Below are 14,088 nucleotides of genomic sequence, written 5' to 3' on the forward strand. Positions count from 1 at the left end.
GTATGGAAGTGTAAGATAAAGAAACCCTATACTCCTCAGGTCTTGGTGTTTCATCACAGCAATGATAACATTACCGTGCGTGTGTCCGGCAGTGCGAGCGTGCCACCCGCCTGGGTGTATGTACATATGTGTGTGTGTGTGCCTGCGTGTGCCGGTGGTGTCCTTGCATGTGCGCGAACGCATTTGCACATAAGCTCACACTTGGATCGGAGTATGTGCTCCCGTATTCTGTGCTTACCCTAGTCGGAACTCCATGCCCATGTGCGCTGTACTGACTGGGCTGAGGTAAGTAGGGATGGCGTAGTTTCCTGTGTAGGGTCCCAAGGTGACTGCCCGCCCCCAAGAGTGACGCACACATGTGTGGCGTCACTGGCATTTTGCTGGACGCTGATACGGCCAGCTGTTGCCTTGACAACGCAGCAGGAAACTGCACAGGGGCCACGGGGCTGCATGCCCTGCAGTGAGGGACTGCAACAGCGAGGTGCTGTCCGGGTTTCTGCAGTCTTCTGTGTGAACACTTGCAGCGTTTCTATCTTGAATGTGGAGTGGAACAGAAACACGGTCTGCACCATTGCCGAAGTATACCAAGCCCACCGTGCGTGTTCCCCTGACTGCTCCATAAGGAAGACCGGACTGGCATTAGAGGTTGTAAGTGGGGGGGGGGGGGGGGGGGGCGCAGCGGTGGGAGGGTGGAGTCAATATACGTTCAGGCTTTCTAAATGACAGAAATAGATGACCCCTTTGTAGGCATACAAAGATCCCTCATACTACAGGTAGGAATACTAAAGGCGGGCCCTCGAGTATCTGGATAGTCTAAAAGTAGTTGAGCCTCGGGTGTGTGTTCTGTTTTAACCTGTTCTCCACAGAGCTCCTGTAGGATAACCAAAGAGACTGTGTCTTCGCTAAGAAGGACTTTGAGGCATCTTAAAAGAAAGGTGAGTTTCTCTTTTTGATTAGAGAATGTTGCCTTATAGATCTGAATTGGTCAGTTGATGTGCTGATACCCATACTTTAAAAGAAAAATGGTGATGGTTTTTCTTTATTTTAAAGATAATGCAGATATCATAGAAACGAATAGATGAGGTCAAAGGTGCTAACATCACTACACCATGTGCAAAATGTGCAGTCTTGTGACCCACCCACATTGTATCCATTTGGGGCAGTAGCCAATGACCTGCTTTAGTATATCACGTAGACAATAATATAATATTAATTAAAAAGTATTTGAGATGAGAGAGAATTTTTGACCTGTAACTGGTTCCTCCTACTTTTGTGTGGGTGAGACCTTTTGAAAATTGAGTCATTATAAGGATAGAATGCGTTAACATGCTTATAACCCCAAGCATTAAATAACCAGTTAGTAAATACTAACTGGTTATTACATGAATAATGGTAAGCGTGGGTATTTATAAACCATGAGAAGCAGCATACATATGAAGAGTGAGGGGTGCTAAGAAGCTCACAGAGAGAAACAGCTTTGGATGATCAAGAACAATGACCATGAGCACAGCAGCACAGGGCTGTAAGTTCGTCACAATGGCTCCTGGCCTCCACAGTGAAATTCTCTTTCAAAAAATAAAAATAAATTCTATGTGATGTAGATCTATGATCCCAGCACTTGGGAAGTAGGGGCAGGAGAATCAAGAGTTCAAAGCCAGCCTGGGAGAACTGTCTCTTTAAAAAAAAAGAAGAAGAAGAAAAGAAAGAAAGAATGAATGAATGAATTCAATCTCCCTCATTTGAACAAATGTGTTTTGTTTCTAGAGCAGTGCATCCTCCTAAATATTTGTGTCAATTCACAAACGACCCCAAAGCTTAGTTAGTGAATGGAATCCAGAGCTAGGGATATGGGTCCATCACAAAGAACCCTGGATGCAGCCTCTTAGCTGATTTTTGACTCGGAATTACTCTGACCCCTGGCTGTTCATGGAGAGGATGCATTTCTTCATGGAATACAGTTATATAAGTGTTTTGTGATGAAAACCAACCTCTGAAAACCTGACATTAATGTCATTTATTTAAACAGTTTAAAAAACACAAAGTTAAGCATCAAGAAGGAAAGCTGAGCTTGCTTGCACATGCCTATAGTCTGCGGAGCAAGGTCCAGGACAGCCAAGGCTACACAGAGAAACCCTGTCGCTAAATAAACAAATAAATAGCTAGGTGGTGGTAGCGCACACCTTTAATCCCAGCTATTGGAAGACAGAGACAGGTGGATCTCTGTGAGTTTAAGCCCAGCCTGGTCTACAGAGTGAGTTCCAGGACAGCCAGGTCTATTACACAGAGAAACCTTGTCTCAAAAAACAATAATTAATTAATCAAGAAGACAAACAGTGAATGGGGTTAGAGATGTGGCTCAGTGATGGGGTACTTACCTAACATGTGCAAGAAACTCGATTTGAGGCCCAGAGCAAAGAAAAAAAATTAATAAAAGATCTAAAATTCTTGATCATTACTAGTAACAGATAAGATATTAATCATTTACATATTGCTGCATGCTTTAGATAGATTATCTTAAATTTGGGACAGCCACATCTCATAATCTTTCTATTCCAATTTTAGCAAAAAGGAAACAAACACTATGAGGTTAGTAACTGTCACTCAAGATCTGACATTCAGCTGGCAGGGGTTCGAGCACATTAGCATGAATGACTAACAGCCTACATGCTTGATCTCAGTCTCCAGGTCCGTTGTGGCTGTGTGATCCAAGCCCTTCACCAAGTTGGTGTTTACAGATTTCTCAGCCCCCGCCTAGAGCAAGGCAAAGCATTCTTATCAGGTAAGAGGGAGAATGTCTCTTGAAATCTGGGGGTAGAGGCCAGATGTTTGGAGACAAGGCCAGATTCTTTACAGCATCCCAGATTTCTCCCAGACATACTCTTTGAGACACCCCTCTCCCCACAAAAGTAAAATGCCTTTTTCTCATGTTCTTGATTTTTATCCAGAATCTTTTTAATCTCTCTCAGATGTGCCTCACTGTGTTTGTGTCTAGACCGGGATGTGACAATAAAAGCTATACGTCATTTGAGAACCCAGCTGCCACTGGTTTTAATTATTCACTTTTTCCTCTAGCTTTCACCTCTCACACTTTGCGTTTATTGTGGAAGAAACCCCAGGATGACAGATAAAGCTTTGAGTCCTGGAGCCATAGACCGTGTAAGTGTATATTTCCTTCCTTCTTAAAAGGTATTAGTCAGGGGTGGGAACCTTGCTATGATTACCTAGAGCTAGGCAAGTCTTACCTTCTTAGCTATTTCCCAATTTTCCTTATGCCAGGGAAGGATAGTCCCATATAAGGTGTTTACTCAATCACTGAATTATTTTTGAGAGTCTCCTGTGTGCTCAGTTTCTTTTTGGTCCAGAGTAACATGACAATGAAGGAACAAAATCCCATGTGTAAAATATTGTCGTTTCTGTGGCCTGATTAGTTGGACATACGGTCCCACTGGACCATACGAGAAAGCATCGTTCATCTCTGCGGACTGGTCTTATGTTCTGGGTAGGTAAGAAGGAATATGTCCAGTGATCTTCATCCTCATATATGCTGACATACAAGCTTTGTGAGGCTTGTCAATCTGACACTGTACTGAATAGGGTTCTAACCACGTGCTTGCCATGGAAACCAGAACACACATTTTGGTTTTGGATGGTCCTGTCAGACTGCCGTATGATGCTTAGTCGTTTGGTACCAGTGTCCTCTGCGTCAGGAACAGGAGAAAGGAAGAACTAACAGTTGTGTCAGTCAGCCAAGTACATGACGCCAATAGGCTTAAGTCTCCCTAGCCTGTCTATAAGAAGAGATGTTTTCATACTTCAGTCATTGCAAAGGGAGACTACTCAGTGACTTGAGCATTCAGAACACTCGAATATGCAAAGCCTAAATTAAAAGAACTTGAGTCCATCCTGTTCTACATAGCAAGTTCCAGGACAACCAGGACTATATAGAGAGACACTTGTCTCCTCCCCTCCCCCCCCCAAAAAAAAACTATAGTGGTGCACATCTTTATAATCCCAGATTTCAGGAGGCAGAGACAGGTGGATTTCTGAGTTTTGAGGCCAACCTGGTCTACAGAGTGAGTTCCAGGATAGCCAGGGCTGTACAGAGAAACCCTGTCTCAAAAAACAAAATTAATTAAATAATATAAATTAATTAATTAATTTTAAGAAAATAAAATCTTAAAAAGGAAAAATTTTTCTTTCCTAAGAACAAAGAGAGAGGGTCTAGAGAAATGACTCAGTGGTTAAGAGCACTGGCTGCTCTTCTAGAGGACTCAGCTTCAATATCCAGCACCCACATGGCAGCTCACAGCCATCTGTAACTCCAGTTCCAGAGGATTCCACAGCCTCTTCTGGCCTTTGTAAGTACCAGGCATATATGTGAGGCACAGACTCATGCAAGCAAAATACTTATATACATAAAATTGTTTGTTTTTGAAGAGAACAGAGACTTGAGCTCAGTGAGCGCCTCATATGCATGATGCCCGGGTTTCAACCCCCTGTACTCCCAGAGAGAGAAGGTGAGCCGGGTGTGTAGTTCGGTGATGGAATGCTTACTTAGCACTCACAAGGCCCTGGGTTTGAACGCCAGCATGGAGTGGGGAGGGAGAGAACAGCATCTGGGAAACAACAGGATTGCTCATCATTAAGATGCTTGCTGCCCAGCCTGGTGATGTGAGTTTGATCCCCAGAACCGACTCCCACAAGTTCTCTGACCGTACACAGTCGCACATGTACCTGCACACAAACAAATCACTTTTAAAGAAAACTAATCTGAATGTAGGCATGCACATCTCTAATCTCAGCATGTGGAGGGCGTCTGCGGCAGGAGGATCATGAATCTCTTGGTTTGCCTGGGCTACATAACAAGACCCTGTCTCAAAAACCTAAAAGATGTGGCTAGAAATGGCCCAGCAGGTAAAGACACCAAGGTCTGACAACCTGAGTTTGACACTCAAAACCACAATAAACAGACAACTTGTCGTTTTGACCACCACATTGTATGGCATGCAGGTGTCCACATTCACAATCAGAATCAAGATGAACTTATTTTTTTTAAATAATAGGATAAAGATGCCATAATATCCTCCACCCCATCCCCATTGGAAATTTACCAAGCAGGCACTCACACGCTGTGCTTGTGAACAAAAGGGAAGATTGTTTCATCTTCTCCCTGGCAGATCATTGTCTGCAAAGCCATAAGCTCTGTAGTAACCCAGCAGAGCTCAGTCCGGAATGTGGCATTCATGCTGCCCACCCATCTTCAGCTAACACAGTGCCAGCCAATGCCCCCTTCATCCTGAAGGTCTCTCCTGCCACCTCATCAGGTGTATGTGGGTTTCTGTTTTCAGAATTTGGTGACCTTCTCTGATGTGGCTATAGGCTTCACTCAGGAGGAGTGGGCTTGTCTGGACCCTGTGCAGAGGAAGCTGTACTGGGATGTGATGCTGGAAAACTACAGTAACCTGGTCTCCATAGGTAAGCAGTGTACTTCCCCAGAGCATCCATATTCGCCTATGACTTTCAGGACCATTTTCCAAGAGACTGGCTGAATTTCTTCTTCCTGTTGCAAAAGAAGGCTTTGAGCTTTGTCAGTGTGAGAGTGAACTCCCCAAGCCTTCTTCTTCCAATCCATCAGCCATTGTCCCCTTTGGTTATCCCTCCTTGTGATCTTCTCTCTTCCCTCATGATCGAGGGGTGGTGAATTGGAATTCTGGATCTCTATAACCATCTTCAAAGGCCGCCTTGTCTTTAGATGTTGTGTTTACACCCAAACTGCTTTTGGTAGCCTTTTGTACTTTGAGGACCCACCTTTAGGGGAAATGTCTTCATCTAGAGCTCTTAAGTCCTCCTTTGTGTTTAATAGAAAGTAAATTAGACATGGAGTTTGTGTAAAATTGAAATGAGTAGATTCCCATTGCCAGCATATTGTACCTGAAGTGAGATCGGGAGTTACAGTCTGTGAACCTTGTGGTTGATATTAGATGCACGTGCCTGCAGTCCCATTATGAGTTTGATTGTGAATTTGAGGCTAACACCATAAGGACCATGTCGTAAAATAAAATAATTCGAAGAAAGGCAAATGCTAGGCCTACTATGTGTCACGCACTCTTAAAAGCACAGTGTGTGCTTGCTGCGCATTTCATTCTCACAAGCTTGTGAGTCATGGTTATGTCACTGCAGGAGACAATTATACTCAAGTACAAATGAGTAGTCACAGAGAAGACAGAAACTGAACTTGCCAGGCATGATAGCACATTCCTGCAGGGTTAGCACGTAGGAGTTTGAGACCAGCCTGGGCCACATGAGAACCTGTCTCAGAAAGAAACAGGGCTAAGGATACAGCTCAGTTGACTGGCCTCTTGCCTAGCAAGCATGAGAATGCTAGCCATCCCCTGCACTGCAAAAAAAAACAAGGTATCATGACAAACACCCATCCCACCAGCCCTCAAGAGGTAGAGGCAGGAGGCCATTCATGCTCAGTTACATAATAACTTCAAGGCCAGCCTCTGCTACAGGCTACATGAAACCCTATATCAAAACAACAACAAAAAAAAAATCAGGAATTAAAAAGTTCTAATTCTGCATTCAGGAGCTCACACATATAATCCTAGCATTGGGAAACTGAGGCAGGAAGATTACTAGTAGTTCTTGGGCTGCAGAATATATATACAATTCAGCCAGGCCATGGTGGTGCTCACCTTTAATGCCAGCATTCAGGAGGCAGAGGGAGGCAGATCTTTGTGAGTTCAAAGACAGCCTAGCTAGTTTATAAGAGCTAGTTCCAGGACAGCTAGGGCTGTTACACAGAAAAACCGTGTCAAAAAAAAAAAAAAGAATATATATATATATATATATATATATATATATATATATATATATACACACACACACACACACACACACACACACACACAACTCAAAGTTATCTCACTACCCCTCCTCCCCAGATCTGGGGTCTGAAGATGTACCTCGACTGGCATGCCCAAGGCTCGGGGTTCCATCCCCAGAACCAGAAGAGTAATTCTGGCAAAAATTCAAGCATGCTGGCAGCCGCCCTGCTCCACTAACCCTGAGGGTTTTGTGATCGAGTGTTTTTCTCATCATCTGATTTCCTGCTTGTTCCTTAAAGCTGTCTCTTTCATGAAGCCTTTATCAATATCATTTTGAGCTTCCAATAACTACAACCTAATAGTTCCTGATTTTTAAAAAAAAAAACTGAGGTAAACACACCTGTGATCACATTCCTAGGGCAACTGAGCCAAAACCCTTGCAACTTGAAGTCTGGCTAATTAGCAAGACACTAGGAAGTTTTTTGAGCTTGTAAATTTTTTTTCTTCAGGGCGCTGGCAAGACGATTCACTTACTGCCAAGCCTGGCAGCTTGAGTTCGATCCCAAGAGCTCACATGGTAAACGGGCAGAACCAACCGCCGCAGACTGTCCTCTGACCTCCACTCTTAGACTGTAGCGCATGTGTGTGTCGCACACACACATACGAACAGCATTATTCATCCTGGGGGCTGGAGAGATGGCTCAGAAATTAAGAGCACTGGCTGCTCTTCCAGGTTTCCTGAGTTTCATTTCCCAGCAATCAATGGTGGGTCCCAAGCATCTGCAGTGAGATCTGCTGCCCTCTTCTGGCATGCAGGCACACATGCAGGTAGAACACTACATATAATAAATAAATGATATATTTTTACAAATTCATTTTTTCTTTGTAGTGAGAATATTATTTTGAAATATGTGAAAGCTGGGCACGGTAGCATATTCCTCCTCCTATCTAAGCACTTAAGAGGCAGAGGCAGAAAATCAAGAGTCAGTCTTAACCACCTCCCAAGTTCAAAGCCAGCCTGGACAACTTGAGTCATTTAAAAAACAAACAAACAAACAGTGCTGTAAATCTCTGTTCCTTACAGCATCTGTACTAGAGCTTAATCTTCCTATTTATCTGCTGCATTGTTATCAACTAAACAACTTCCCTGACTCCCTGCTTCTTAGCCTCCCAGCTTTGGGGAACTTGTATTCTACCTGCTACTTTTTTTTTCTTTTACTCAGGTTCCACTGGCTAGCCTGAAACTCTCCATGTATCCCAGGCTGGCCTCAAACTTATGGCAACCCTCGTGTCTCAGCCTTCTAAGTGTTTCAATTACAGGTGAAGCCACTATACCCAGATTTTACCCTCAACTTCATCAATCAAGATTTTTTGTGTTTGTTTTGGTTTTTTGGCACTGGGCTTCTCTGTAGCTTTGGAGCCCGTCCTGGAACTAGCTCTTGTAGACTGATGGAGGAAAGTCATCTGTCTATGTGTTACTTTCATTGGATAAATAAAGAAACTGCCTTGGCCCTTTAATAGGACAGAAAATTACGTAGGCGGAGTAAACAGAACAGAATGCTGGGAGAAAGAAAGCCGAGTGAGGCAGTCGCCATAGCTCTCTTCTCCGAGAGATGCAGGTTATGAATATTCCTGGTAAGACACCACCTCGTGGTGCTACACAGATTATTAGAAATGGGTTAATCAAGATGTGAGAGTTAGCCAGTAAGAGGCTGAAACTAATGGGCCAAGCAGTGTTTAAAAGAATACAGTTTCCGTGTAATTATTTCGGGCGTAAAGCTAACCATGCGGGTGGCCGGGCGCTGGGAACGCTGCGCGCCGCTCCTACTACAGTAGACCAGGCTGGCCTTGAACTCACAGAGGTCTGCCTGTCTCTGACTCCTGAGTGCTGGGATTGAAGGTGTGCGCCACCACCGCCCAATTTTACATTTCCTATTATAAGAACACAGAGTGTTTGTTATTCTGTTCCTAGCTTATTTCCCTTAACATAATGTCCTGCAGGCTTATGCATGTCATCCTGAATGTGTATTCTGACCCACAGCAGCCCTATATTGGCTTTCCTGGATTTTCCAAGTACATCATCTCACCATCTACAGCATGCATTGTATCGCTTGCTTTTAAGACACTTCAGCCCTCTTACAGAGAATTCCCAGAGCAGCAGTCAGTGTCCTTTCCCATTTGCCTTTAGCATGAGCCCCCATTGTGTTCCCTCCCTAACCGCTCTGGTCCCAAACTATCAATTCTGCTGGGGAAACCTTTGAATTGTGGTGAGTTTTGCTTCTGATTCTTCCCTTTAAAAGAAACAAATGAGGGCTGCAGAAATGGCTCAACAGTTGAGAACACTTGCTCTTCTTACAAAAGACCCTGGTTTGGTACCCAGCACTCACAAGGTGGCTCACAACCATCTGTAAGTCCAGTTCTAAGGCATCAATGCCTCCTTCTGACCTCCAGTGACAGCAGGCATAATTGTAATGAGCATACAGAAATGCAGTCAAAATATTCATGCACATAAAATAAATATTTTTTTCTTAATGTTATTTTTCTTCCAGATACACAATCATCCTATAGAACCAACCATTTAACTAGTCGAAGAAGCATTGATGGATTGAGCTTTTACAAAAGTAATCCAAGTAACAGAAGTCTATCTCCCCACCCTTATGGGATTGGTGAAGGTAAATATGAACAACTGCGGGGCTCTGGAGAGGGAAATGTCAATAATGTAACAGACAGTACTAGAAAAGCACCCACTGAGAGAGATAGCACACCAACACCATATGTGAGGCCTCAAACGGAGAGGTCCTTCTTATGTCAGGGCTGTTGGAAAGCCTTCAGTCATGGGTATCTGCTTAGTCAGCATCAAATTCACACTGGCGAGAAGCCCTGTGAGTGCAAGAAAGCCTTCCTCTGCTGCAATCCACTTGCTCAGCACCAGAAAACTCACACCGGGGAGAAGCCTTATGATTGTAACAGCTTCGGAAAGGCCTCTTGCTGGGGTTCGAGCCTTGTTGTTCATAGAATTCACAGTGGGGAGAAACCATACTTACTTAAACACTGTGGGGAAACCTTTAGGTGTGGCGACAAACTCACTCGGCATCAGCAGTTTCATACTGGGGAGAAACGCTATGAGTGTAAAGGCTGTGGGGAGACTTTCAGGCACCTCTATAAATTTATGCAGCACAAGAGAATTCTCTGTAGGGATAAGCCCTATGAATGGAAGGACTGTGGGAAGGCCTTTATTTGTGATTCCAGCCTCATTCAGCCTGAGAGAATCCACACAGGTGAGAAACCCTTTGAATGCCAAGAGTGTGGGAAGTCCTTCACTAGAGTCAATTTCCTCACTCGGCACCAGAAGCTTCACACTAGCGAGAAACCACATGAGTGTAAGGAATGTAGGAGAGCCTTTCACTGGCTTTCAAGCCTTGTTAACCATGAAAGAATTCATTCAGGTGAGAAACTCTATAAATGTACAGAATGTGGGAAGGCCTTTATGTATGAATCAGGCCTTCTTAAACATGAGCGAATTCACACTGGTGAAACCCCTTATAAATGTAAGGAATGTGGGAAGAACTTTGTATATCGATCGAGCCTTCTTAAACATGAGCAAATTCACACTGGTGAAACCCCTTATAAATGTAAGGAATGTGGGAAGAACTTTATATATCGATCAAGACTTCTTAAACATGAGCGAATTCACACTGGTGAAACCCCTTATAAATGTAAGGAATGTGGGAAGAACTTTGTATATGGATCAGGCCTTCTTAAACATGAGAGAATTCACACCGGAGAGAAAGCCCACGAACGTAAGGAATGTGTGCAGTCATGCCCATCAGCTTAGACAGCACGAGAAAACTCACAAGGCAAAACCGTGTTAGGAGTGTGGAAAGATTCACAGTAATATAAAGAGAACATTAGAAGACTCATGCACATTGAGAACATTGGCTACAAAGAGCACACCAAGGCCTCTACCTTACATTCATTCTTTCCTTGGTGATTAATCTATCTTAAGAAAGCCTACCATGGGCATTTGCCTGCTTGATATCAGAAGGCATACTAGAAGTAAATTGGGGGAGTGTAAAAGTCACTTTTCTTAGTGATTATGTCCTTCTGTATTAGTGTTCTTATTGGATGAGTCGGTCTTTCCTTAGCAATCACTTCCTTTCCTCTTGGTGTTCTTACTGGATAAGTTTGTTGCGTAAATTCGTAGATGCGCAAAACCATTCCACCTTTCATTGCATTTAGGTTCACTGGAGGGGAGCAACCCTTCTCATGTGACACTTGTGGCAAAGCCTTTAGTCTTGGCATATGCCATACCAGCTAGCATCACCATTCCAGCTCTTTGCTCTCTGTGAGACACTCACAAGCTGCTCCTCACCCCCGACAAATCCATCTTACACTGCAGGAGATCAGTTCAAAATGCACTTAAGACACCTTATCAACCAAACACCACAGCTTAACCCAGCTTGCCTCCAGTGTGCTCAGAGCATGCCTTTACCCAACACTGGGCAAATCATCTAACACAAAGTCTATTCACGAATAAAATACAGAGGCTCACACAATTTCTTGACTAATGGTCAGGCATGTGCTAGCCTCAAGAGACTGAGATAGGAAGATTGAGAGTTCAAGGCTAGCCTGAGCAACATACCAGATTTCAGACTAGTCTACATAGCATCACCACGCCTCAAAAAGTTTTTTTGAATATTGTGTTAAAAGTGAAAATCAGTGGTGATTTTCACACCATCTTGAAGTTGATGCTTTCACACCATCGTGACGTTGAAAGATCTGCGGTTATATTAGGTACACTTTCACACCATCTTGAAGTTGAAAAATCAGTTCTTGTGGTTCAGTTCACTTCTACAGAGTTGAAAATTGAGTAGTTATATTGAACATGTTTTCACACCATTCTAGAGCTGAAAAATCAAGTGGTGGTTTGGAGGTTTTCACACTGTCATAAAATGGAAAAAGCAGTTATGCTCAGTATATGTCTGTGCTACTGTACTGCTGAAAAACCTGGTCATATTGAGAGTACTTTCACAGAATTGACAGCATCAGTGATTAGACTGGGCATACTTTTGTAAAACTGAAAAATCAGTAGTTATATTGAACATGCTTTCACACTGTCACAAAGCTGAAAAATCCATAGTTGTGTGGACACACTTTCGCAATGTTGTGATTTGAAAAGGCTATAAGCCAGGCAGTGGTGGCTTATGCCTTTAATCCCAGCACTGGGGAGGCAGAGGCAGGCAGGTCTCTGTGAGTTCAAGACCAGCCTGGGCTACAAGAGCTAGGTCCAGGACAAGCTCCAAAAGCTACAGAGAAACCCTGTCTCAAAAAACAAAGACAAAAACCAAAAAAACAAGGCTATGGTTGTCTGGATTGCTTTTGTGCCATCAAAAAGTTGAAAACCTCCGTATAGCAAGACTGCCTGTGTTTGTAAAATGTCTGTTCTGTGCACGTCTTTCCCATAAAGATAATCCCACTATGGAAACTAAATGTAAACTCCTTAAGACTGTCTTAGGAGACTGTCAGCTCTATAAATACTGCCTACCACTGTTCTTGTGGTCATCACCATTAGTATTGTCATCACGAGCCATTCCAGGTAGACCCCTGTGGGTTCCCTTGGAATGCGACCGAGATGGCATTAGGATGACTGTTTCCATCTTGGATTAAGCAGTGATTTCTTAGTGCATGGACCACACTGAAGGGAAAAGATCATTAGACTTTGTCAGACTAGAAGCTGCTGATGAAGAAAAAAAGAAAGGTGAGGAACAGAGTGAGGTGTGCACCAATCTGCAGACTGCCCGAGGCATCAGGAATCCCACAGTCAACAGAGACTCAAGAGGCGACACATGTCAGAGATCACCAGGTGGCCAATAAGTTGATGGAAATGTGTCCCACCTCATTCCTCAGCAAGGAAACGCAAAGGAAAACCACTATGGCATGTCAGGAGAGTCACAGGAATTCCTAACATTAAAATGAGGAAGTAGATCAAAAATCTCACCACACAAGTGAGGTGATGGATGTTTCTTCAGTTCAGTCATTCCCCATTGTATATATGTATTAAAACATCACAGTGTTCTCTACAAAGATAATATACAATGTAAATACTAAGTGTAACACAATTATTTATTCATTAAAAATAACTAAAATTTTAAAAAGTAACTTTGGACTGGATTTGTGTAGTCAGATCAACTGTTTGTAAATTAATGCCGCCAGTGAACATTGCAGGTGGAGGCAAGGGGCTGAAAGCACTTGTCTTGGTGAGGGAACCATGACACATATTTCCTAGAGTCCTAGGTGGGATGTGGGGAACAAAGATGGGAACTAAGCCTTCTTATGAGAGGGCTAGAATGAGGGGATGATAAACTCGGGGAGGAGCCTGGAACTAAGGGGGCCTGGGTTTGATATGAGTGGAAGTAGAGTTAAAGTTTCTGGAGCCCAGAAAGGAACAATGTTTTGCTGATGCCCATGGGAGGGCTGTCCTTTGACTGGAGACAGAGGAGTAGTGGGTATGGGGGAGCAACTTAGAATAGGATGTAAAACAAATGAAAAAAAATTTAATTAATGAAAAAAGAAAAAGAAGGAATAGATAGAGCTCAAGACCAAATGCCAATATATTAAAAATAATAATAATAAAATAAAAATCTGGAAAGGGTTCAAATGCTCAAAGCTCCTTGGAGATGCTAGATGCAGGAGGAGAACTTCAGTTGTGTGACAGTGGTGTGCCTGATGCCCAGGACTGTCTTATGGAACTTGGTCAAGACAATGAATCTAGGGCTGAAGAAAGAGGTATGTTTGTTTTACTCAGTGTTATATATCATCTAAGGTTTCTCATTATTGTGTCGTATATGTATTGATAATTGTTAATAATTTTGAGTCCTCTCCGGGCAGTGGTGAAACACCCCTTTAATCCCAGCACTAGGGAGGCGGCTAGGCAGGCGGATCTCTGTGAGTCCGAGGACAGCCAGAGCTACACAGAGAAACCCTGTCTCAAGAACAAAACAAAAAAGATTTTTGGAGTTTTCTAGGCATGTTCACAGTGCTAGACTCAGGTTTCAGAAGCAGCCTTCCCTCCTGCACTAGGCTTCATGTGCAAATATCCTTGTAGATGCTATGCTCCTCATTGCCCACTTCTGAATACACCACGTCAATATCAGAAGGGACCCAGAATTCCCTCCCCACTACCAATGGAGCTGGGCTCTCTCTTGCTCACTATTGCTTTGTAAACTGGAGACAGAAGGGATAAGAAAGGAAGGCCAGG

General features: G+C 43.4%; 1 protein-coding gene and 1 long non-coding RNA gene across 3 annotated transcripts; both read left to right on the forward strand.

The window, feature by feature from the left end:
- Positions 1 to 451: 451 nt before the first annotated feature.
- Positions 452 to 2,779, forward strand: LOC121449435. Of its 2 annotated transcripts, XR_005974525.1 has the most exons (4): positions 452 to 648; positions 867 to 935; positions 2,563 to 2,586; positions 2,679 to 2,779. It is a non-coding gene; the product is annotated as an uncharacterized LOC121449435 (long non-coding RNA). The 2 variants fall into 2 exon arrangements; XR_005974526.1 differs by lacking the exon at positions 2,563 to 2,586 and having other exon boundaries at positions 2,679 to 2,772.
- Positions 2,780 to 4,589: 1,810 nt separating this feature from the next.
- Positions 4,590 to 12,932, forward strand: Znf331 (zinc finger protein 331). Its single transcript, XM_041654473.1, has 3 exons — positions 4,590 to 4,594; positions 5,303 to 5,475; positions 9,380 to 12,932. The coding sequence occupies exons 1-3, from the start codon at positions 4,590 to 4,592 to the stop codon at positions 10,663 to 10,665; spliced, it is 1,464 nt and encodes a 487-aa protein (XP_041510407.1). The 3' UTR covers positions 10,666 to 12,932.
- The last annotated feature ends 1,156 nt before the right edge of the window (positions 12,933 to 14,088 follow it).

The sequence above is a fragment of the Microtus oregoni genome, unplaced genomic scaffold, assembly GCF_018167655.1.
Source record: "Microtus oregoni isolate MIOR12 unplaced genomic scaffold, Mior012 000006F_ref0000085, whole genome shotgun sequence".
Lineage (NCBI taxonomy): Eukaryota > Metazoa > Chordata > Mammalia > Rodentia > Cricetidae > Microtus > Microtus oregoni.

Bases quoted from the DNA above. Each gene is read 5' to 3' on its own strand.
- Znf331 (XM_041654473.1), top strand. The intron at 5,476-9,379 runs GTAAGCAGTGTA...TTTTTCTTCCAG, and splicing joins CAGTAACCTGGTCTCCATAG to ATACACAATCATCCTATAGA.